Raw genomic sequence first — 27,017 nt, 5'->3', positions numbered from 1 at the left:
AAATTTCATGATTTTTAAAAAGTCAGAAGTATTTTTAAATAATTAAAAATATGCACAAAAACATTTAATTCATGAAAAATATCAAAAATTAATCCAAAAAATAATTTTAATTCAGAATATGAAAGAGAAAAATATTTAAAGATTTTTGATGAAAGTCCCATATTTTTTGGATTAAAAATGAAATTAATATGAATTAAACAAAATAAAATGATTAAACATAAAATCAGAAATTAAAATAAAATAAGAAAAAACAAGGGCCATTAGATCTCCCTCATTAATTGAGGTGGCAGATCTGATAGGCACACGTGTGTATTCCATGGTGGTCATCAGTCAAAGAGATGTAAGCGTGGTAATCAAAAGCAATGGTCCATATTATAACATCCAATCATGATCAGATGGTCAGGAGGTGTGCCAACACACCACCGGAGTTAGGGCTCCGGTGACCTCCACCGGACTGGTCCAACTTCATCTCAGTGGAAAATGAAAAACAAGGACACTATTTCAAAGAGAAAATGCTCATAATCACGAATCCGACCTTAATTTTCTCCAATTCTAAGTATATAGGAAGATACAGGGATTTGAATTTTGAGGATCATGAATTGAGTTGCTTCGATTTGACCTCAAAGCAACTAAATCTTGTTGCCTACATTGGTAGGACTTCAGTCAACAAAAAATCATAAAGAATGGTGAAAAATTGAGAGAGAATTGAAGAGATGAAAATTCCGGAAAGTCACCTTCGAGGGAGTTTGAAACTTGCTTGATCTTGCTTCCAATTAGCCTTGGCTTGACTTCAGAAGCTTGCAGAAGTTGAAATGGAACAAGAAAAGGCTTGGATTCTTGGAGTTTCAATCTCAAAATAGAAGGAGATTTGAAACTCAATTTTCAATTGAAAACCTTCAAGATTGTCATCTAATGGTGAGGGTTTGGATTGCAAGTTCAAAGCTTGGGCAAGGTGTCCTTAATTCTGAGCAGTGGGGGTCTTATTTATAGGCAAGGCAATTGCTTTCTACACATTTCCAAAATTGGCCAAAAATAGCAATTCACTTGCATGATTGCATGGGCGTGTGATATGCCTATGAAATGATGAAATCGGGTCCAAAATCCCTCATGTGCAATGCTGAAAACAAGTCATGTGATCAGGCAATGGAAATTGAAATGTGAATGTGACTTTCATCCAAATGAAGCTTTGAAGAGAAACCATGCACAAGTCCTCCAATTCTTGGCCAAATGAGATGATATTAGACTTTTTGGAAAGGTGGGATCAAGGAGGACAACTTTAATGTTGAACACTTTTCCATTTGAAGCTTAGATCATGATGAATATTGAGTAACACATTATGAATTGACATGTGTATCTAAAAATATTTTATATTGTATTAAATTGAATATCATTCAATAATGATGCATACTATTAACTTTAATTGAGAAATAAATTTTTTATTTTTAAATATGAATATTTTTTTCATATATTTAAATATATTTTATAACCTATAACAAGTATTTTGCTAATTTCCATTAATAATAGAGACAATGTCTCATGACCAGGCCCACCATGGAACAATACAATCCATAAATAAAATAAAACATGAAATAATTTTTTTTTTCAATTATCCGAAAGTAGGTAGATGTATTGACATTTTCGGAATATGTAAAATGCAATCTATACTGTAAAAATATTTTTAGTAATATATTTTATGACATATTTAAATAATATAGAAGATAGATTTGGAAAGTTAGAAACAGAGACTGAAAGATATACGCAAATAGCTGTTGCCACCTCATTCTCACGCGGCACTTATTTCTTTTCCATTTTTATTGATTAAAATTGATAGATTCCTTGTACAGCTAAATAACTATCTTCACATTTTAATAGTAAGATTTTTTTTATTAAAAAAAACTCAATTATAACTTTAAAAAATGACTTACTTCTATTTTAACATAATATTACTTATATTTAATTTTACTTTTTGATTAATACTATTTGTGTTACTTTAAATTTAATAATTTTAATTTAAAAAAATATTACTATATAATAAATCATTTTAATAAAAAAATATTATGTATATTTTACTTTTAATTTATTTTAATCAAGTAATGGATAATTGAGTTGGTTTAATAAAATTATTTTATTTTATACATTGAAAAACATAAGAATAATTTATAGAATGTATAATAAATTTTAGTTTATTTAATTTTTTAATCAACACTACAGTAACCATGAATTTAGTTGAATACTATTATTTTAGTTTATTTAATTTTTTAATAAACATTACTTTTAATAGTATTTAATTTTTGAAAGAAAAAAATAATTTTTAAATTAACACTTCTCAACTAAAATTAAAGGTAACTAAGAATTTGTCAAATAGTAATTCTAGTTAAAGATAAATTTGCTTTTGACAACCAATAATGTGGATCATAATTGGATATTACTACTAAAGTTAAGTTGGTGTATATTTATTTATTTATTTTGAATGAGTTTAGTTAAATAAATATGTATTATTTTAAGCTAACATTTATATGATGTAAAAAAAAGTTATTAATATTATAATTTATATATTTTTAAAATTTAATATATTATTTTGACTTCTTTATCTCGATTCTCTACATCATTAAAAAAATCAAGAGAATAACATATTCAAATATTTCAAAATTTTAATGAAGAGAATGTTTGAATTAATTATCTAACAAAATGTGATTGATAATGATTAAGTATCCTCACTCTAAAACTGATATTAATGCAATAATTTGCTTTTTTGTTCTTCTTTTGTATAAAAAATTATTAATATTTATAAAATTAATATTTTTTTAAAAAATAATTAATTATCTTTCTAAATGATTAATATAAAAACTCTATAGTATAGTATTAGTATTATAATAATAAAGTCATAGAGATTCAGAGTGGTGTTGAAACCCAAAGAGATTCAGAGATTCATCAATGGCGGAAGGAGATGATAATGTGATCGAACACAAAGCATATGCACGAGTTGGTTTTCTCGGAAATCCAAGCGATGTCTATTACGGCAAAACAATCGCTTTCAGTCTTTCCAATTTCTATGCCACCGTTCACCTTCGTCCTTCCGATGAACTCGTCATTCAGCCACATCCTACTCACGATCTTGTCAACTTCGATTCTCATCATCAATTGGTTTCTTCTTCGACTTGATTCTCATCGTATTCATTTGCATGTTCTGTTTTCATGTTGATGATGATGATGTTATTGCACGTTATTGTTGTTGTTGTTGTTGCAGGTTGATAGATTGAACAGTGAGGGTTATTATGGTGGAGTTCGATTGCTTATGGCTATTTATAAAGTTTTTTATAATTATTGTAAAGAGAATGAGATTCATCTTCCTCATACCAATTTCACTCTCTCATATGATACTAATATCCCTCGTCAGGTATATATCAGTCACTACTCACTACCTTTTACTTGTATGTAAACTATTTGATTTAACATAGATTCATTTTCAATGTAAGTTTACAATGTTGATCAATCATAATCAGAGCCGTCTCAAACTTTTGAGAAGCTGAAGTTGAAGATAGCTTCGGTCGAGTATGGTGACCCTTTTTGCCATGGCTTACTCATGAAAAAGTGTGAGGCCTTGTGTTGTAGGTTGTCTTGCACACCCTCAAAGACGGGCCTGATTATAATTGTTTGGTCATTGAAGATATGTTTAACTTCAACCATTTGGATTGATTCATAGAGTAAAATTTTTTACACTGTTAGTTTTGTAAACCATTTATCTATTTATAATGTGCAAGACTCATTGCCAATTTTGTGTACCTCTTATTGTAATCCTTGTGAATGAATGTACTTGAGGGTAAGTGCATGTTTGGAGTCACTTTTGGGAGAATTAAAATTGAGTCTTGTGACTTAAAATTGATTCTAACTTGAAGATAGGCTTTGTAGTTTTTTTGCCTTCAAACTTGATTTTTATGCTCTAATGTATTGTTCAACTCACTAATACGTGAATATAATCAGACCTGACTGAATTGATTTACCTTAAAGTCACTACTCTTCACCAAAATCAATTTTACAAAATCACTTTTTGCCACCTTAGAACCAAGCACACAGTAAGATTTGAAGTCCTACTTGCGCTGTGATTCTTGATGTTGTGGGAAGTTGTGATTCTTGATGTTGTGGGAAGTTGTAATGGAGTACAGTTTGCTTATGCCGCGATCCTTGATATTGTGGGAAATTGCAGTGGAGTATAGTCTAATTTGGCCTCAATTGCGGCCACATTGGGGAGATGTAAAACATTTTTATGGTGCGGCCCAAGTTCCGGTTGCAAACGTTTTTTACCTTGCTTGAGGATTTTGACAATAAAATTACATCTTTTAAGGTTACATGGGTGTTCAATGCTCTGTTCTTCTATAAAAGCTTTAACTTTTGTATTTTGACTAGTGCCCTTAAGGTGTTTGTTAGCAAGATTCACTCATTATTTATTATTAGTGTACACAGTTTTGTTTTCATTTTCAGATTTCAATCTGTGGTTTTACTGAGGAATAGTATGGTTTTTTTGTTTTTCAGAGTGGACTTTCGGGTTCTAGTGGGATTGTGTGTGCTGCCTTGAACTGCTTTCTTGATTTCTACAAAGTCAGGCATCTAATCAAGGTGGAGGTGAGGCCTAACCTTATCCTTGCTGCTGAGGAAGAACTTGGAATAGTTGCTGGTCTTCAAGATCGAGTTGCACAAGTTTATGGTGGCCTAGTTTACATGGTATAATGTTTAACTTTGATCCAAACATTCATTTTCGAATGTGTATAATGAATACCAATTATCATGTGATGCGACTTGCTCTGCTTTTATAGGACTTTAACAAGGAAAACATGGACAAATTAGGGCACGGAATTTATATACCAATGGATTTGAGTCTACTCCCACCTCTATACCTCATCTATGTAGCGAATCCTAGCGACTCTGGGAAGGTTTGTGTCATGGAATTGCCTTATCTTTTTTTATCATATATGCTTACTGCTTGTGCCTTTTACAATAGTAATAGTAATATTACATTACTGCTTGTGCCTTTTACAATAGTAATGGTAATATTACATTACTGCTTGTGCCTTCTAAAGTGATTGTTTCGGCTAACATTTTTATTAGGAGCATGAGAAACTTAACTTAATTTGTTTTTTCATATATAAATTCTAACTGATACTGACATGTAGGTTCATAGTAAAGTACGTCAGAGATGGCTTGATGGTGATGAGTTCATCGTGTCAACTATGCTTGAAGTGGCAAATATTGCGGAAGAAGGAAAGACGGCACTAGAAGAGAAGGACTATCCCAAACTAGCATCTCTCATGAATAAAAATTTTGACCTGCGAAGGTAATTCTTATTTTCCCGTTTCATTATATGTAGATACAGTTGGATCATTTGGTTTATATGACTGATAGCATTCAAAAGTAAAAGAAAAAAATCCATCTTTGAAACTTAATCATCAGCTTACTTATTGATAGGTACTAGTACTAGTCCTTAGTTCTTTATTTTGGTTCACTAAAAGCTCTAAACTATGACCAATGTATAGCAAGCCTACTAATTACACAATTTAGTGTACTAATTCATTGATAAATAGGAGTTGAACTTAGTACCCCGGGGGTTTACAACACTCACATCACACACCGGCTACTTCTGCTAGACCGAGTGGTCAAAGTACTTTCATTGAAGCGTAGACACGGACATTGGACACTGCACCAGCACTAACACGTCAACACTGATAATAATTTGAATAAATAAATAAATTCAAAGTAATCACATTTGTCGGTGTCGGGCACTGGACTTGCTTTTGTTCAAAGGTGTTAGTGCTACGGAGAAGGTCTTACATAATTCTCTAATACTCAGTAAACATAATCTAATACACAAGACAAGTTCTTTCCCATTTGGCTCTTTGATTTTAGAACATCGTAGTCAACGACACGACATCTAAAATAAAACTAGGCTGCACTTATCCACAAGAAAGGTGCCACTGGCTGTCTTAACGTTTGGATGATAAATTTGCGAATTATAGAAGGAAGGGACAGGAGATAGTCACACATAATCACACATAGTCACACATCAACAAAGTGACAAGATATTTCTTTTAAGGTAACGGCCAGAACTAATATGGTAAATCTCAAGACTCACTCACCTAATGTCCAAACAAATAGGCAAAGCTTCATCTCATCTATTCCCCGAATAAAAGAGCTATCATATTCACCTAATACACTCATAATCTACTTTGAGTTTTTTCTGTCTGCCTACTCAATCTTCTTCTATTAAACTTTGTTATTGGTATATATATTGTACAGGTTGATGTTCGGAGATGATGCACTTGGTGATGTGAACATAAAAATGGTAGAGATTGCTAGAAAGGTTGGAGCGGCGTCGAAATTTACAGGTAGCGGGGGAGCTGTTGTTGCATATTGTCCTGAAGGAACTTCTCAAGTAAAGCTTCTTGAGGATGAATGTCATGAAGCAGGATTTGTTTTAATACCTCTTGAACCTTTTCCTTCTCGGTTAAATGAAATAGACTTGAAAACCCTGCAGTTGTAATGTACTATTCTTACTCTGACGATTTGAAAATTAGTTGTTATGAGTTAGAATTTTCAATATGAGATGTTCTTTTTATTTATGAATTCAAAATAAAAACAAATGGGTTGAATATGAATTGATTTTATGGGTTTAAGTACTTAGATTGTCTCTTGGACATGGATATGAATATTCAATATTTCTAATTTGGAGTTAAGCATCTTTGCCAAGTGAATGCTCAATTTGGTCTTAAAATTCTATGACTGTATTAACATAATCTTCCACGTTAGAATAATCAACGAAATTGAAAATGTTGATTAAGCTTCTTCCTTTGTGTGAATTTGTTATTATTTTTTTATGGACAATTGTTCAATTGAAAAGAATAATTGAATGAAAAAAGTTAGTGTTTTTTTTATAAAATGGATATCATTTGCGTGCAACGGTATTTTCGAGAGGATCTTAATAGACAAAAAAACTTTTTTTCAAGAGAATTTAACAATATTTCATGCTCAATATATATGGTTTTTTTTCAAGAGAATTTAACAATATTACATGTTCTATATGGGGTTGAATCGATAACCTTTGGTTAAGAAGAAAGATATATCTTATAATCTTATCCAAGTATTTAATTATTTGTTGATTTGTAATATTAAATTATAAAGGCAAACATATAGTCTATAATTGGGTAAGATATAATATTCCAATTTTTAGAATGAGTTTTGAAGTGGGCAGCTTATATTATGGGTTATCATTGCATTTAGTCTAAAAATGAAACTTAAAAAAAGAATCGGAGATTGTAACCAACATGGTTGGATAGATGAGAAAGGATGTGAATACCAAAAGACCAAACTTTGCTGACATGTGAATTCATGATATCATATCTTCAAGCATCGTGTCAAACAGTTACCATGTGGTAATAAGAGTGGCAAATACAAAAGAAAATAAGTCAAAAACCACACAATAATAAGAGTAAATTTCAGACATACAAAACTATTAAACTACCTTCTCACTTTTTACATTCATCCTAAGTTAACTCTAATGGCATGACTCTACTCAAAATGCTTTTAAATACAGTTAATCAATATTTTAAAAATATTTACCAATGGTCTAATCTACTTTAAGTTACAACTAAGATCTGTTTGTTGAACTATGTAGACCCTCCTTTTGAACTTGACATAATTATCAAGAAAATGGTACAAGGTAGAACTTTATCAATCTTCATAACTTAACCTTCATAACTTAAAACTTAATCTTCATAACTTAACACTTGCATGAGATCAAGTGGTGTAGACCAGATTTGTAAATCAAACAAAGCTTGTTCTTGTTTGAAGCAAATTGCTTCTGCAACGTCGCATAAATTGGAAATATCATGAATGATTGCTTCCTGAGCTTCCACCTGCAAACATGGGAATACTGAATTAAAGTGACAAAACTCATAACCACTATTCACTACATGTGCAGTTCAATTAAATTAACAAGTCTATAATTCTACAGAGGATGTTCCAAGACCGGATAATGGCTACAAAATAAGTACTTATTCTATATGGTAAGATATGGACCGGGATCTACTACAGCAATGCAACAGTGTAGCACAAACAATCAAACATATACTATCCAATATAGTACCAACACAAGTCTTTACATGGTAAGATATGGACAGGGATCTATTTCAGCAATGCAACAATGTAGCACAAACAATCAATCATATACTACCCAACACAGCAGCAACACAAGTATTTACATGGTAAGATATGGACCGGGATCTACTTCAATTACCGTAGCACGCAGTTTCACACTGTAAACAATCTTGGTCGTTAATTTAAAATTGAACAACTCAGATTACACAATCAGTTTTACACAGTCGACCTATATTGGCCATCAATTAAGATTGGACGACCAAGATACTACACTATGTGACTCAGTTCTTGTATCTAATCCAAATCTATAAGAAATGACAAATACAACAACAACCAATTCTATATGGATCAAATTACTCGATAATGACCTATCAAAAACCATGTTTTTATCCAACTCGTTAAGCTCGAGATCTTTTTTGACAGTTTCTCTTATAGTTTTTTTAGGTCTTCCACTACCTCTACATGTATGACTACTCTCCATCTAATCCACTTTCCTTACTACCGAATCCACACGTCTTCTCTTCTAAGCCTATCTTCCATGCATAATAATTAAGTTTATATTGATATTTTTCAGAAATTCAAATAAGAAGCTAACAGAAATAAACTGAGTTTTGGTCTAAACAAAACAGAAACAACTTGAGATGAATCATAAAAGCCAAAAATCTTCACACATACTTCTAACTTCTAACTTCTTCCAACTCCAAGCACTCCCAAGTCCTAATGCCCTAATTTAAAAACTAGAAGACTTGCCAATGTTTCCTAACAAAGTAAATTGGGCAAACTAGGTTTACAGCTGAAACTAAAAGCAACAAAATTGATGTAATCCATTATAAGTTCATTAAATTGAGCTTCAGCATACATCTTACTTTTCACATATATCACTCAAAAACCCTAAATCTAACTCAGACACAAAAATGGATTTTTTTATTATAATTTCGCAACTCTCAGAATGCAAATTCCAGACCCACTTTTTTATTAACCTAAATTTTCATAATTTCTTGAATAATATGAAACATAGAGACGGAATAGACATGAGGCAGGTATAAAATGCAAATCTCAGACCCAGTTAGTAATTCCCCCAATTCTTATTTTGAGTTTTTTTGGAAGAAAGAGATTATCAAGTTACCTGGAAGAGAAGATCGTCGAGGAGAGATGATTGAGTGAGAGAGGAAGAAGTGGAAGGAAGAGATGGGGTTTGATCTTGTATCTGCTGCTTCTCTTGCAGTTGTTGAAGCTGAGTTGAAGATGAAATTCGTAATGCCCGCAAGGTGTTCGACAAATTTTCCCAATGAACAATTTCCTTCTCGAACTTCGATTTAAGCTTCAATAGGGTCTGTTTCTTCCGTTCTCTCCGCAAGTTCTCCAACCTTTTCTCATCGGCCACCGAGGAGGACTCCGGCGGGGGATTGAATCGACCGCGTTTGCGCTTGTAGACCAAGCCATCGTCGCAGCAGAGTTCCCATTCTTCATCCTCCAAATCCATTAGTGTTTTCTGGTTTTCAAAATTTGGAATAAGCGCGAGCGCGGGATTTTGGCTTTTCAATTCTCTCTTTCCTTTTTCTACGTGTCTCTCTTATTTTTCTTTTGTTCAATTTTCTAGTTCTATTCTATTTGATTTTTTATTATTATTTCGCTTGAAACATTTGAAGACTTTTTATTAAGTGTTTCCTTGTTCCTTTGTTGTTCTAAATAATCAAAGTGTTAGTACTTTCTAGAATTTTTCGTTTTGCTGAGTATTTTTTTTATCTAGTGTAATTAAATTTTAACAAAATCAAATGGCAATTTTTCTTTTTGGATTACATGATTAATATCTAGAGCTCTCCTCTTCCAACTGAATTTTTTTCAATACTAAATTATATTTCTATTTGTTCGTTGTACTTGTAATATTTATAGAATATTTTATTTTTATCTATTTGTCGTGTTTTAAATTAATGTGTTTTGTGTCGGTCAAATGTCCAATAAAATCAAACTCATTCATGTTGTCCGCTCCATTGAGTCTAAGGATGACAATAGGTAGGGTACTAATATACCTGACACATACCTGCGATTTGAAATTTTTTTGTTCATGAGCCAACACCCATGTGGACACTTATGTTTGTACATGTATCAGCGTTCTATGGGTACCAAAATATCCATGTACATACCCATTTGTCCGCATTTCTAATAAAAAATTATCAATCGATTATAATTTATCATGTTATTTTAAGTTTATAACAATATTTTAAAAAAATCAAAAATATTATTGTCGACTTCTGTTTCCTACGATTTCCACGAGGTCAAGCCTAATTCTCAAATCTGGAATCCAAAAGCGTCTTTAGAGAAAAAGTCGAGGTTTCACGAAGTCAAAATCTTAAATTTGCGGCGTTCAGATCCACCGAAATCTGATCCAACTTTGACTGATCATTCATCTCGATTTTAAACCACTGTGAGAAGATGCCAACAGATATCCTCAGATCTAGACTCACATATACAATGTTCTGACTGGTTAGGCTCTGCTTGAGCTCAAGCCAGCCAAGAATCTTGATCTTTAACTTCTGTTGAGGCTTGTTGATAGATCTCCTTGAATTCATATTCAAGTTCGTGGTGCTAGGATCGATCGAGTTCCATTTCTCCTCCGCCCGAGCAACGTTCTGGATTTATAACTATTGAAGAAACCCTAAGATAGATCTTCTCAAACTTGAGCTCGGATTCATCACTAATTTGAGCAAAGACAAAGAAATCACATCCAAGATGTGTCTCTGCACAAATGTCACCATGATTGGACCAATCGGATGTCTCATCATCGTAAAAGCTCCACGTCAGATGTTTCATCGTCGTAACAACCAGAGCCAGACCCGGACGGTCACAAGGTGTCTAGGATCGTGGAATGATAAGGAAGTTACTAGGTGATTGGCATTCTAGAGTATAGGGAAACTCGGGCTATCAGATAGACAATCAGGTATTCAAAGTCGGTGGAGTAAGTGAATGCCACATGGCTCTCCATCAACATTTGAAGTCCCTGGCACCCTGACACTATTCCAAAGGACAAACTATAAACACAGTCAAGGTGCAAATAAAGAAGAGGAAAGATAGTCTATTTACCACGGGTGTCTCAGGGCATAATCGTTCGGGAGATTCTACATGTAACAAAGCCAGAAAAGCATTGAAAGTTCGTCTGCCAGCACGAGTTCAACATCTGGATTCCTTCGATCCCCGGTCAAACAACCAAGTAGCCCGAACATCCCTGAGAGAGCTCGGAGTCCAGAGGCATCGATTCACCTCGACCACAAGAAGTAGAACCCTGACACATCCATCAAAGGTCGGCTTACAACACCTCTGAGGGAGAGCGATTAATATATACTTATGTCGACCTCAATATTTAATTAATGTATTTGTAAATTTCTTGCCTAGTTGTAATTACAGATATAATTGTTAAATGTAAATCATATATATATATATATATATATATATATATATATATATATATATATATATATATATATATATATATATATATATATATATAATATATATATATATATATATATATATATATATATATATATATATATATATATATATATATATATAATATATATATATATATATATATATATATATATATTCTTGTTGCTCTGCTTTCTGTCTTGTTCCATCTTTAGGGTACAAAAGTATGAACACGCGTAATAGCGAAATGGGATATAACCAACACAGTTGACACCTGAAATAAAGAGTCCATGGGAGCTTTCGAATACGCTTTGCACGTTCGACTACAAGAACCAATTCCCCCAAGGGTGATGTCAGAGACGCTTTGCATGTTTGACTACATCAATCAATATACCACAGTGTCGAGCATACTTAAAGATTGCAACCAGCAGGGGAGCTGTTAGAGATGCTTGATATGTCTAACTACAACAACCAATTCCCCCAAGGGTGTCGTCGGAGACGTTTTGCATGTCTGACTGTAGTACTCAATTCCCCTTAGTCAATGATTACACGTACTTTTACGTAACTGGCGCACCCCTTTCGAATCTAGCCCATCCAAGGGACATGAGTGATGGAACCCAGAGACGTTCACCTCGATCCAAGCTTTACGTCAGGGGCATGGACGAGGATTCTCTACCCTTGTCCAGGGAATGATCCTTTATGATGAAGAGTGTAATTCAAAGCATAACTGCATTTATTTTGGGCTCATGCCCCATCACTATAAATATGATTCAAATTATAGGAACATCTAGCCAATTCCATGCGAAATTGTTATATGTGTAATTCAAAAGAATAACCGCTCCGAGACGGTTTTATGCCTCATAATTGTGAATTCAACGGATGGTTGTGCCAAGCTGGATAAACACTTCGACGTTATAAATGCAATATAAAGATTTTCCACATCAAGTCGGGCCAATATATTATCAACATAAGGACATTTCAATTATGGCTACATCTATCCTGAATAAAGCAGTCAAACATGGCCTCACGGAGAACTTAAGGTTATTTACACATTAAGTAAATATTATTTATCACTATTTATAGCGAACAAATTCTATAAGTTACAGGGGTCAAAATAGAACCCTGACGCTCCTTGGCTCTCCATCAGCTGAAAATTACAATTAAAAACAGTATATTATGAAACCAAAAGCACAAGCATGTAAAAGGTAATGATATAAATAAATATTTTTTACAGTCCGAGGCACAAAAAAAGCCCAATAAAATCTTACACAAACAAAACAAAAATTTAACAATATGAATAAGTGATTTGTTTGACATTTGGATGAAGATTAATTCAGAATTAAATAAAGATTTAAAGTTGAATTTAAATTAAAGCAAATTATATCTTGTTGAAGATATTCAAGGAGAAAATCAAATATCCAACATATTTTGCATTAATTCTGGACAAAATCAAAGATATTATCCAAGGGGAAAATCCCAGAGCTACTTTGTTATATAAGGAGTTTGAACCTATAATGGAAAACAAGCATTCCCATTGAAGATCCTAGAGTGTTAGGTTTTGTGTCGTGTATTCCACGTTAATTCCCTAATAGGATTAATGTAAAATCTCTATGTACACCTCTATGTTTCAGTAACTTGTCATATAATGTTTGTCTAGTTGAGTTGTATTCAACATTGTTATATACACCTCTATGTTTCAGTAACTTGACATAAAAAGTTTGTCTAGTTTAGTTGTAATTTTCAACATTATTTCATCTTGTTAAAATTAAAGTTGATCATTAGGGTTTAGTGGTTATTTTCCCCTGCCACTGGTTTTGTGACAGAGAAGAAAGTTAGTAGGTTCTCATATTTAGGGGGTGACTCTAAATAGAAAGTCATTGGGTAGTGTTAGGAAAAGGCATTAAACAACACATGGTTTGTAGTTACTTGTTAGTCTGAATGTACTAAGCTACTAATAGTGAATTTCTTTTCTTGGGTTATGGACTCAACCCCTCAAACATAGGTGTAGTTTCACCGAACTGGGTAAACAATTGATTGTATTCTTTATTACTTATCTGCTTAATCATCTATTACTTGTTAATGTAGTGGTTCTGGTGTATCTTGTCGAACTTATTATCGAAGTATCGAGTTCGACATATGTCCTCTGAGGAACCGAATTTCAATAACCCAAGTTAATTCTTACTAATCATTTTAACCTAAATAAGACCCTAATTTAAAATACATTAATTCACATGAAAATTTATCAACTGTTGTGAATTCAATGCATACATATCATTGTATAAGTTATAGAGCATCCATGATAGCGTAAGATCATTAAATAAATGATATTTTGCATGAAATAGGGGAAATGATCGATTGTCTTGGGGAATAATCGATTGTCTTGGGGAATAATCGATTGTTCTGAACATTTTGTCCAAGAGTTTTTCACTCAAAACAACATGACAATCGATTAGGGGTAGGGTGACAATCGATTATCATCTAGAAAATTTCCAGATTTCTTCATACATTCATGAAGGCAATCGATTGGTTCTTTAAGGCAATCGATTAATATATGCAATTCCTTGAAAAATCTCACTTCTAAACACAACTTCTTCAATCTTAAACCATTCTAAACACATCAAGTCATAGTCTAACATATTTAAGCATTTCAATCTATGAGTTCAACACCATACAAGAACATGTATATAGCTATGTCTTCATCATTCCTTAACCTCATTAATTTCTAACCATGACAACACAAACTCATGTAATCACATGCCATAACATCAAGAAACAACAACAAAACACAACATACAACACCAACGCAACACAACATCATGGATTAACATAACCACATACGACATAATAAGATTTCACAAAAATTTGAAACCCTATTTTCATGTAATTTTCCCCCAAGCTACACTAACTAAGAACCCATCTCTTAGAAAGGAAGATGATGTTGAATTAATGATGAAATGAAGTGGAACATCTTCCTTCTTCTTTGATTCAAGCCTTCCTTCTTCTTCTTCTTATTCTTCAAGTCTCTCTCTCTCTCTCTCTCTCTCTCTCTCTCTCTCTCTCTCTCTCTCTCTCTCTCTCTCTCTCTCTCTCTCTCCTATTTACTAGCAAATGAACAAAATGAATGAAAACGTGAGAAGTGGAATGATATATAGAATGTATTTTTGTTCTTTAGTGAACTTAATTATGCTTTTACCATTCCACCCTTGCCAAATTCTCATATTCTCCAAATTGCCACTCACCTTAATTACCAAAATGACATTGCTTACTAACTAGTTGAGATTAAAATAATTGATTAAGAATCAATAATTTCTTAGCTCACTAATTACTAAATTTGTTCCACTTAATAAAGAAATGAGCATTTTAGAGAATATAGGATATTACATTTGTATTTATAACATAAACCAATAAATTATGCTTTACACCCCTCATTACGTTTACGTTTCGTTACACTTATGATAACAAGTAATATATCTTCAGTCTTGTCAAATTAACAAAAATCCCCATGGATACAATATAAAAATTAGTCACACTTTGTGATTCTTGTCGACACAAAATAATACTGTAATTGAACATGTTTTGACCACCAATAAGAGAATACTCCTCATTATCAAGATGATCTCCAATAGGTTTTCCTTGTGGAGGAATATGTTTGTTAGTTTAAGTGGGATGGTGGTTTTCATGAATTTTATGTTAGGTAGCATCCCCGTTTTCTTTCTTTCGTTCATGAAGACGTCCATCTCATTTTGGGATTAAGATTATCCCTTTAGATAAGAGGTTCCTTTAAGATAGGTCCAAAGGGAGTGAGAAGGATGTGTGTGTGTGAGGGGGGGGGGGGATGAGGTTAATATTGTTCGAGTGCGACGAAAGGATGTTTGTAAGAATAAATGTTTGGGAGGTTTGGGGTGCAATACTTGAAATATGTGAATCTCTCTCTCTCTCTCTCTCTCTCTCTCTCTCTCTCTCTCTCTCTCTCTCTGATCGCGACTTTGGTAAGTCTATGTGAATCGTGACTGCAAGTGCACAGTCCTATCGCGTAGTTTTAAATATTGTCGAACCCACAAGGACTAATAATCGAACGTATCATGGTCTGAGGTTACTATGTAAATCTAAGGCGAATGTTTGTTCTAAGATTGGAGAGATGAAGAGAAATAACTATATAATAGAATAAAGACAAAGATATAAGATATAGGGGATATCGGTATGTGATACCTCAAACCTCGGGGATTCGATAGATAGTTGGTGTAATCTTATTGGTTAAAATATTCTTCGGTAGAAATTATTTATAGAAAGGACTTAGCCTCACACTCTCGTTTTATTGACTCCGACCATACTCCTAAACCAGAATGTTTGGCTCCCGTGGTCTTATTTTGAATTTAAAAGTACTTTTTGAATATAGATAAAGTCTAATTAATCCTAAAGCGCTCTCGTTGTATTTAGGATTAATGCATAGTTCCAACTATCTGGTTAAAATCTCAAACTCTCGTTTTTATTGAACATAACCTTAGTTTGTTTTGTACTCTCGTACGAAAAACAGTTTGATTAAAATAGGAAACTAAAACCGGAAAAATAAGTTTTATAAACACTAACACCAATTATTTATTGAATCCCGTAGTTTTGACGGTCTTTACATACCGATCCCTAAGGGTTTAGCCGGACATAGATCCAGTGACAGACATGGCAATTAGGGAATTAAACATACAGTAAGGCATAAATAAATAAAACAGTAAACAATAATGAACCTGGATTGCAATTTAAGAATTGGAATTGAATCTTGAATCTTCGATTAAATCATTCCGGCAGGCTTTGGCAATGAATACCCCTTACAATTGAATCCCAAATGCGTAAAAATAATAAACCATAATAGTCCCCGATGTGGAGAAACTATCACTTTTACAATGGTAAGAAACTGCCTAGAAAACTAAAAGAAAAATAGTGCTGAAAAAATAATTAAGCGTAAACTAAAAACTGGAAGAAGAGAGAGAGAGTTGCGAGTCTGAATGGTCCTCTTTTTATATCCTTTTCACATTCCTCATTTGTAGTAAGAGTAGTGGAAACCGTGGTTAAAAGGATGGAGAAAAAGTAGGAAAAGTGGGGAGACTCGGTTGTGGCGATTGCCACAACCCTAATTCCATGATGAGTGGCAAGTGCCACTCTTGTAGTAACCGCCCACCACTTTTCAAGGGTTGGTGGTGAGCGCCACCTTCCTTTTGGCCCAATGTGGCGGACACCACATCCTTTGGGTAATGGGCACCACAAGCCCAATTGCTTTGGTGGCCCATTATCCCATTGGAAGCCTCGTTTTCTTCTCTTTTCTTGCCTTTTTCTTTCCTTTTTGCTATTTTACATTTTTCTTGCGGGAAACCTTTTAGTCGATGAATACTTGCAAATAAACATAAAATACTATGTAATAAATAGTATTAATCGAGCAAAAAGCAGTGCATATAGGGCCAAAAATACGATACGTTTTCGCGTTATCAAACTCCCTCATACTTAAACTTTTGCTTGTCCTCAAGCAAATGCCGCATACATGAAAAGGTTTTGTAAAGTATTTGCAGCATACATTATCAAGACTCGTGGAAAATACAGTTGCATTCAGATACTCATTCTAGTCTATAAACTTTACTTTGGTTCAAATTTGTATCAACAGGTACTCACTTCCATACTAAGGGTATCGTTAGAACACAAAGTCGCAATGTTGCAACCATAAGTCTCCCTCCTATACAAACCAATCCGAATCATGTTGTCATCCCTAAGCCTACCTTATTAAACCTTCTTTTTTATCCTTTTTCATTCTTGCGCAATCACATTAAGCATGTTATCCTTTCACATTCATAGCAAAATAGTCTGTTAGTGACTATGATCTCATCATTATTTATTTCTTTCTTTTTCGCATTTTGGCTCAAATAACATTTGAAGCTGCTTATACCGTTGGGCTAAATGACCGGGTGAGGGTCACCTAACTTAAAGGGAATAACGTTTTTCATACATTTTGTAATCTTTTCTTCTTTTAAGCCTGAAAATCATACACTTATTTGCATTGACTTCTCGCGTAGTGTGTGCTTAGGATGGTGCTGACTACTAGATAAACTACTTAAGGAAATATTAAAGGATAGAATTTAAGGCTATGGCATGACAAGTACTCAAATCGATCTAATACTTAGGAGATTTAAGGTGTTAAAGCAATGTCGATCTTATAAAGCTTTTCCAATTCTCTACAATTCAACCTTAGTTTGATTTATAGTTCAGAATTTTCAAAAGATGCACTGTATTTCTAAGTCTAGATTTTTGCAAAAATTTTGTATGGCTTTAGTAAATAGGAGAATTAGTAAACAACGGAAACCATGCATAAAGACTTGACAACACATTGATATTTAACTTGACTGACACTTTAACAAAAATTGAAATAACCATAAAAATCATAAAATAACAAAAAGAAATAGCAATAATATAAATCTAACTAGAAAGCAATAAATAAAAAGCGATAAAGCTCCCTCCCCCATACTTAAATCTTGCATTGTCCCCAATGCAACGACGTAAGATAGGAGAGAAAGGTAGAACCTGGTTTATTCTGTTACTGACGCCTTCTGCCATGTGTGCGTGGACGTCCACCGTTTCCTGGCTGGTGAGGTGGCGTATAGTTCTAGAGATCTTCCACACGTATTGGCAGTGTTGCCATTTCATCGATCAAGTCAAACATGTTTTGTTCGATCCTGAAGGCATAGTCATGCTGATCATGCTGCATTTGGCGTAGGATTTGCATCATTTCATTTTGATGAGCTCCCACGGTTTGGAGCTGTAGGTCTCGTAGAGCGTCTAATTCTCTACGCCGCAGCAGTTCAACATAGATCTCATCAAGAGTGGTTGGTGCCACATTTCTTCTTGGTCTTTGACTGGAAGATGTACCTGCACAATTTTCAAATGAAGTGTATGTGGTGTGTGGGTCAGTAGCGGGAACAGTTTGCTCCGGAATGTGATCCTCATCGGTGTCCCCGCCAGCAACTACATTCTCAAGAATGTGCGTGAGGACTTGGTTAGGCACCAGATCATTTGTATAGCAATAATTATCCGGGTTGCGCACATCTATGCGATTTAGATTTGGGAGGATAAATTCTTGTAACACATTATTAGCAATTATTAAATTAAATTTACTGTCACTCCTTCGTTTTACTAGTTTCATGCTCCTTGCCATGTCAATGTCAATGGCATGATGCGGGAGCGGGGTTAGCCTGAAGAATTTTTCTTCGAGTCATAGGACTCTGGCTATGGAGGTTATTAAACCTCCAAAAATAATCGGGTCTCGCTTCGCATTGACAACGGCCTGCATGTGAGATAACATAAAAGGGGCGATATTCAGCTTTTGCGGCAAAAAGGTGGTGAACAAATAAAAGAGTTCTTTTTCGTTCACCTTGTTAGAATTTGCTCGGCCAAAAATGGTGCACGCCAATATTTGGCGAAAATATCGAATAGCCGGGTTTTGAATTAAAGTGGCTCTATTTCCCTCAAAACTATGGGTTACTGTATCGGTTATTGCCCTCCAAAATGGTTGGAAGGCGCGTTGCTAACCCTCAGTATCTAGGACCTCACTTACTACACCATCCCCATGGGGAAAATGTAGCAGGTCCGCTAATTGGGAAAATGTAAGGGCGTATTCGACGTTAAATAAACGAAACTGGACAGTCCCACTGGAGCAGTTTGTGTTGGGTGTGGGACTAAAGATTAATGAGCTTAGGAATTCTAATGTTAGTTGAGTATAAACAGGGTCTTTGAGAGATAGAAAATAATTCAAATTTAAAATATATAGCATATAGTTAACACTATCTTGAATTCCTAAGGCATATAAACAGTGTTCATCGGCATACCTTGTTGATTCGATCTTTCTGGCGCTTAGAGACGTGTACGTCTCCTCTTGTAATTCGCCTGACTCGCTGTTTCTAAACACTATTTCGTATTCCCTCATCTGTGCCATAATGAATTTCATACTCCTTGTGTAATATAATGAGAATAGAGCAAGAGAGGAAAGCAATACGTGAATGAAAGTTGTGAATTGTTGAGGTAATGTGGGTGGTTTATATAGAGGTGAAGGTGATTGGAAAATTAATTGGTAGATAAATAACATTAATCATATTCAATGCATTGGTCCAAGAGATTTGAAAATTGGTTGAATGGCATTAAGGTCTTGTCTGCATGCAAGGAACATCTCATTAAAGGTGAGTTGAATGGACCAAAGTACACAGTCTGCGCGTGCAGACTTGTGCAGTGGCCTGCATCACCTTTGGTGTGTGTGGCGGGCGCCACTAGGGCCCTGTGGCGAGCGTCATAACCCTCACATGGGCACCACAACTGTGTGTGGCAGACGCCACATGCAGTGTGGTTTCCCATGCGTGTGCTTTTATTTTTCTTTGACCATGCAATTTTTAATTTACCAATCATATAGTGTATGGGAATAGTAAACATGAAACATTGGAATGGAATTTAACCGCAATATTGACGAATAAAAGAATCGGGTAGACGGGAAAAGATGAAATAATCTGTCTACTGGAATAAAAGGTAATAAAGTAATTAAATAAATTCCAATGTGTAAAAGTAAATAATAATAAAATTCCCAATAAGAAAATAAAATAAAATAAAAGTCAGTAAATCGATAACCCTATAATAAATTAGTCATTACGGCGACTGCTGGTAGGAGGAAAGAACGAGTAGAAGTGCTGGTAAATATGATCCAGGTTCTCTGTCACTAAATCCATAAAGCCGTAGAATTCCATGCGCAGGGTGCTCAGCTCGCCTCTCAGATTGGAGACGTCTGTCTGAACAACTTCGATGGCAGCAACATGATCGGTGAGAGGTGCAACACGTATAGTTGGGGCATGTGATTCAACATCAGAGAGATAATTGTCAGGGTGATCATGGATTTGGGGTGGTGGTCCATCAAAATCATAGAGTCAGTTGTTCTTATCATGTACAATCGTCCTAGGGTCTGGCAGGGTAAACATGTGTACTAGTTGGCTGTTAATGAAGAATTCAAACACATTTGGGACTAGGTTTCTAATGATACCGGTGTTGACACAAAATCGGATGTTCATAGGTCATATAACCCTGACTACTGGGTAATGTAGTCCCATTGCATGAGCTATCATGGTCATTAAGCCTCCCATTAAGATTGGTCCATAGTCTTCCTGTGCTATACGATATAGATTAGCTATCATGAATGTAGCAGCGTTAACAGGTCAGACATGTGATGCACAGTACATTATAAATAGTTCGTCCTTGGACACAAAGGTTCTGTTCTATTCCTTTCCAAACAAGGTGTGAGCTAGGATCTTATGGAAGTAACAAATCGCAGGGTTATGGATGTTCTCTGAATGCATAAGGTCTGGCTCGGGGTGGTCGTTTCCTGTGATGCTACCCCAAAAGAGATCTAATTGATGGTCTACAAGTCTGTCTTCCTGGGTGATGGTAAAGGTATCAGGGCCATTAGGACATCATAGGAGTTCAGCCATTTCTCTATGGATGTAGCAATAGTCTTTGTCAAACAACCTAAAATTGATTAGGCCTTTGTTAAATCCCATACCATGGTTTGGTAGGTACACTAGGGAGCTTAGGAATTCTAGAGTCAACCTATTAATGGAACTAAATTTCCTCTTGATAACAAAGGTGTCCCAGCCTAATTGGTTAATTAGGAACATGACATTGTCTATTATACCTAATTTGGTCATGGTTGATTCATTTGGGTATAAGGTTATTGTCACTTCTCTCTGAAATAGAGTCTCAAAACGTCTCCTTTGAGCTCTGCCTCTGAAGACTATATCCATGTAATCTACTTGTTGCATTGTGATAGTCAGTAGCTAGATAAAATCAAGTAGATAATAGCATTAAGTTAGTAATGGTCAATAATACAGAAATGTACCGATTAACTTTATGAGAAATAAATAAAGAAGAAAATAAAGAAATGAAAATTAAGCAATAGTAATAATTATAAATTTGTGATGAAATTAAATAGTTAAAGACAAAGTGTGGGTTGTCTCCCACCAAGCGCTTTGTTTATTATCGTAAGCTCGACAGAAATACGATAGGTGCTACTCTTTCGAATAAGCGTGAGACTCTGCAAACTTAAGATTTGCAATGAAATCGTTGTTATCACTGTTGTGGTAATGTTTCAGACGTTGGCCATTTACTATGAATGGTTCGCTCGTTTTTCCTTTTATATATATTGCTCCATTCAGAAAGATATTGGTAATTTCAAAGGGACCGGACCATCTAGAACGAAGTTTTCCGGGAAAGAGTCTGAGGCGAGAGTTAAACAGGAGTACTTTGTCGCCTTGGTTAAACTCTTTCCTTAATATGCGATTGTCGTGCCATTTTTTTGTTCTTTCTTTATAAATATGGGCATTCTCATACGCATCTAGCCTAAGTTCTTCTAGTTCGTGGATATCTAATATTCTTTTCTCGCTTGCGGCAGTATAATTGACATTAAGGGTCTTAATAACCCAATATGCTTTATGTTCTAATTCTACCGGCAGATGACATGATTTTCCATAAACTAGATTAAAAGGTGTGGTTCCTATTGGGGTCTTATAAGCTATCCTATATACCCACAGGGTTTCTGATAATTTTTAGGACCAATCTTTCCTAGAGGTGGCAACTGTCTTTTCTAAGATTTGTTTAATTTCTCGGTTCGAGACTTCTACTTGCCCACTCGTCTGTGGGTGGTAGAATGTTGCTACGTGGTGCCAGACTCCATATTTCAGTAATAACGTTTCAAAAATCCTTGAAATAAAATGGGAGTCACCATCACTGATGATAAGTCTCGGCACTCCGAGTCTAGGGAAGATTATTTGCTTAAAGAGTCTAACTACCACTCGTGTGTCGTTTGTTGGAGAGGCAATGGCCTCAATCCATTTTGATACGTAATCGACCGCAACAAGGATGTATTTGTTACCAAAATAAGATGGAAAGGTCCCATAAAATCGATTCCCCAAACATCGAAGACTTCTACTTCCAAAATGCCTTTAAGAGGCATCTCGTCGCGTCTAGATATGTTGCCAGTGCATTGACACCGGTCGCAATTTATGATCGCGATGTGAACATCTTTCCACAGAGTAGGCCAAAAGAGGCCAACTTGTAAGATCTTAGTGCAAGTCCTTGAGGTGCTTGCATGTCCTCCATAGGGAGCAGAATGACAGTGGGAAATTACGTTTTCTATCTCATCTTCTGGGACACAGCGACGGAAAATGTCGTCGGCGCCTCTCTTGAAAAGTAGAGGCTCATCCCAATAGTAGTGTTTAAGATCGTGGAAGAATTTTTTCTTTTGTTGGTATGTCAAGTCTGGCGGAAGCACCCTAACTGCTAAGTAGTTGACGAAGTCAGCGTACCATGGTAATGTAGGTTGGGTGTAGATTGCTTCCACTACCTCGTTTGTTTTGGTATCCTTATGGGTTAACGCATCTTTAGTTGTATTGCTTTCCAATTGGGCTATGAGTCTTTCATACGGAAAATTATCGTTTATAGGCACTCGTTCAGGTTCAATACCTTGCATTCTTGACAAGTGATCGACCACGGTGTTTTCCGTGCCTCTTTTATCCTTGATTTCTAGGTCAAACTCTTGTAATAGTAATATCCACCTTAGGAGTCTTGGTTTGGTGTATTTCTTGTTCAACATGTATCTAATTGCAGCATGATCGGTATAGATAATTATCTTTGCTCCTACTAGGTAGGAACAAAATTTATCCAGAGCGAACACTACGGCTAAAAGTTCCTTTTCTGTGGTGGCATAGTTCATCTGTGCAGGGTCTAGGGTTCTACTTGCATAGTATATAGCATGAAGTTTCTTGTCCCTTCTTTGTCCTAAGACTGCGCCTATAACATAGTCACTAGCATCACACATGATTTCAAACGGTAATCTCCAATCGGGTGGTTGCATGATAGGTGCGGTGATAAAAGTTGTTTTCAGTTGTTCAAACGCCGCTAGGCATTTGTTGTCAAAGATGAATTCTGCGTCTTTCATCAATAGACCAGTCAGTGGTTTTGTGATTTTTGAGAAATCTTTAATGAATCGCCGGTAGAAACCGGCGTGTCCTAAAAAGCTTCGTATTTCTCTTACGGTTTTCGGAGGCTGGAGGTTTTCTATAACTTATATGTTGGCCTTGTCGACTTCAATCCCCTTGTTGGATACTATGTGTCCGAGCACGATTCCTTGTCACACCATGAAATGACATTTTTCCCAGTTTAGCATGAGGTTCACTTTTACGCATCTTTTTAGTACCATTTCAAGATTCGATAAGCATCCTTCAAAGCTCTGTCCGCATACGGAGAAATCGTCCATGAATACTTCCATGATGTCATCTATGAAATCTGCGAAAATTGCCATCATGCATCTTTGGAATGTTGCGGGAGCGTTACACAGTCTGAATGGCATTCGTCGGTAGGCGAATGTACCATAGGGGCATGTGAAGGTCGTTTTTTCTTGGTCGTCGAGATGAATAGGAATTTGTAAAAATCCCGAATAACTGTCTAGGTAGCAGAAGTGAGAATGCTTAGCCAATCGTTCAAGCATTTGATCGATAAACGACAAAGGAAAATGATCCTTCCGAGTGGCTTTGTTTAATTTTCTATAATCAATACACATTCTACTTCCAGTAACCACTCTTTGTGCTATAGATTCTCCTTTTTCATTGTTAACATTTGTGACGCCTCCCTTCTTTGGTACGACATGTACTGGGCTGACCCATTGACTATCGGATATCTGGTAGATAATACCTGCTTCTAACAGCTTTTACACTTCTTTCTTTACTACATCACTCAGAATGGGATTTATCCTTCTTTGATGTTCTCTAGAGGTCTTACTGTCTTCCTCTAGCATTGTGCGATGCATGCATATGGAAGGGCTTATTCCTTTTAGATCTGAGATATTGTAGCCTAAAGCAGTTGGGTATTTTCTCAAAACGTGTAGAAGCTTTTCGGTCTCTATCTGACCTAAGTCTGCATTTACGATTACAGGTCGCTCAAGTTCAGTGTCTAGGAATTCGTACCTTAGATTTTTGGGTAACGTCTTAAGTTCTAGAGCTGGTTTCTTTGGGCAAGGCATATGATCGGGTGTTGGTGCTAGGCATTCGCTTAGGTTGTCATTTTGGTATTCCTTACTTAAATTTTCATCTTCAAAAGTAGGAGGCTTTGGAATTTTCAGTATTTTGGAGTATGATGTTTGTTCATTCTTCATTTCTCTTATGCATTCATCGATGACATCTAGTAGACAACAGGAGTCGTCTATAGTTGGTGCTTGTAGAAATTACGTCAAAATGAATTCGACTTTTTCCTCACCAACTTCGAATGTTAGCTTGCCTTTCTTAACGTCTATGATAGCTCCGACTGTGGCTAGGAATGATCTTCCTAATATGATAGGGATGTTGGAATCCTCTTTTATATCCATGATTATAAAATCAGTAGGAATATAGAATTGTCCTATGCGCACCGGAACATTTTCTAGCATACCTACGGGAAATTTAACGGAACGATCTGCAAGTTGTACAGACATCCTCGTAGGTCTTAGTTCTCCCATTTTTAGCCTTTCGCATATGGACAAAGGGATTAAACTGATATTGGCTCCTAAGTCGCATAGTGCTTTGTCGATGACAAACTTTCCGATTACGCAGGGTATGGAGAAACTACCTGGGTCTTTCAGCTTAGGAGGTATATTGTTTTGTATTATGGTGTTACACTCAGCAGTAAGTGTAATGATTTCGTTATACTCTATCTTCTTCTTGTTAGATAAGATTTCTTTGAGAAACTTAGCATATGAGGGCATCTGAGTTATGGCTTCTGTAAAGGGTATTGTGATATTCAATTGTTTTAGAAGCTCTACGAATTTTTTAAATTGCCCTACACTTTTAGATTTAACAAGTCTTTGAGGATAAGGGATAAGGGGTTTATATGGTGGTGAAGGCACATCATGTTCTTCTTTCTCTACGGCCTCTTCGTTTTTATCTTCCTCTTGTTCGTCTTCCTTCTCAGTTACCTTACCTGGCTCTTGATGGATGGAGTTTTGAGTTCTAGGGTCGGCCGGTCCGTTTAGTTCTGTCCCACTTTGTAGTATGATAACATTTGCATGACCTTTCGGATTTGATTGCGGTTGTCCAGGAAATGTGCCTGCAGGAGCAGCGGTAGGTGCTTATTGTTGAGCCATTTATGAGATTTGCGTTTCCAACATTTTGTTATGGGTGGCTAATGTGTCTACCTTGTACGCTAATTGCTTGATTCTCTAACTAGTGTGTATGTTTTGATTTAAGAAATCTTTATTTGTTTGGGCTTGGGTAGCTATAAAGTTTTCCATCATTATTTCTAAGTTTGATTTCCTATGAGCATTTTGAGTATTTGTGGCAGCTTTTTGATATCTTGGTGGTACAACAGGTGTTTGATTAGGTGCATACAATGCATTACTGTTTTTGTATGAGAAGTTAGGATGGTTCTTCCAACCTGGGTTATAGGTATTTGAGTAGGGGTTTCCTTAAGCATAGTTCACCTGGTCTATGGAGGTTCCTGTCAAGAGTTGACATTCTGGGGCAGTATGCCCTTGAACTCCGCATATCTCGCAGTTTGGTGCTACGGCAGCCACGATGGTTGCTGATGTTAAGGTCAAGCTGTTTATCTTATGGGTCAGGGCATCTACCTTGGCATTCACATGGTCACGACTGCTTAATTCGTACATGCCGCCCTTCGGTTGAGGTTTCTCTACAAAGGTTCTTTCGCTTCCCCATTGGTAATGATTTTGGGCCATACTTTCAATGAGTTGATAAGCCTCATTGTATGGTTTATCCATCAATGCGCCACCTGCGGCGGCGTCTATTATCAATCTTGTATTGTACAAGAGACCGTTATTAAAGGTGTGAATTATCATCCATTCTTCTAGACCACGATGTGGACATAGCCTCATCATGTCTTTGTATCTCTCCCAAGCTTCAAAAAGTGATTCATTATCCTTTTGTTTAAACCTGTTTATTTGGGCTCTTAGCATAGCCGTCTTGCTAGGTGGGAAATATCGGGCTAAGAAGACTTTCTTCAACTCGTTCAACGTAGTGACAGAGTTGGATGGTAGAGACTGGAGCCAAGCTTTGGCTCTATCTCTTAATGAAAATGGGAAAAGACGGAGTCTTATAGCTCATGAGCTGACACCATTCATTTTCACCGTGTCTGCGTATTGAAAAAATACTGACAAGTGTAGGTTCGGGTCCTCCGTGGGACTACCTGAAAACTGGTTTTGTTGTATGGCTGACAACAGTGAGGGTTTTAACTCGAAATTGTTGGCTTTGATCGCAGGGGCAGCGATGTTGTTATGAGGTTCATCCTGTGAAGGGATTGCATAATACTTAAGAGGACGGTTTTGCACTTGTTCAACCATCTCTGGTTGAATAGATGATTCAGAAGTAGGAATGTTAAGGTCAGGAAGATTTAGCTTG

General features: G+C 35.6%; 2 protein-coding genes and 1 non-coding gene across 3 annotated transcripts; 2 read left to right on the top strand and 1 right to left on the bottom strand.

Moving 5' to 3' along the window:
• Positions 1-2,867: 2,867 nt before the first annotated feature.
• On the top strand, positions 2,868-6,647 carry LOC127118915 (glucuronokinase 1). Its single transcript, XM_051049151.1, has 6 exons — positions 2,868-3,144; positions 3,248-3,397; positions 4,531-4,719; positions 4,812-4,928; positions 5,169-5,329; positions 6,289-6,647. The coding sequence occupies exons 1-6, from the start codon at positions 2,935-2,937 to the stop codon at positions 6,530-6,532; spliced, it is 1,071 nt and encodes a 356-aa protein (XP_050905108.1). The 5' UTR covers positions 2,868-2,934; the 3' UTR covers positions 6,533-6,647.
• An 805-nt stretch (positions 6,648-7,452) lies between these two features.
• On the bottom strand, positions 7,453-9,772 carry LOC127118903 (uncharacterized). The gene is made up of 2 exons (XM_051049144.1): positions 9,272-9,772; positions 7,453-7,904 (listed from the first exon to the last, which is right to left on the bottom strand). The coding sequence occupies exons 1-2, from the start codon at positions 9,626-9,628 to the stop codon at positions 7,755-7,757; spliced, it is 507 nt and encodes a 168-aa protein (XP_050905101.1). The 5' UTR covers positions 9,629-9,772; the 3' UTR covers positions 7,453-7,754.
• Positions 9,773-26,468: 16,696 nt separating this feature from the next.
• Positions 26,469-26,575, top strand: LOC127117117 (small nucleolar RNA R71). The gene has a single exon (XR_007801877.1). It is a non-coding gene; the product is annotated as a small nucleolar RNA R71 (small nucleolar RNA).
• The last annotated feature ends 442 nt before the right edge of the window (positions 26,576-27,017 follow it).

Source organism: Lathyrus oleraceus, chromosome 1 (genome assembly GCF_024323335.1).
Source record: "Lathyrus oleraceus cultivar Zhongwan6 chromosome 1, CAAS_Psat_ZW6_1.0, whole genome shotgun sequence".
Classification (NCBI taxonomy): Eukaryota; Viridiplantae; Streptophyta; class Magnoliopsida; order Fabales; family Fabaceae; genus Lathyrus; species Lathyrus oleraceus.
The sequence above is the reverse complement of the archived record's forward strand: the minus strand, read 5'-3'. Positions and strand labels throughout refer to the sequence as shown.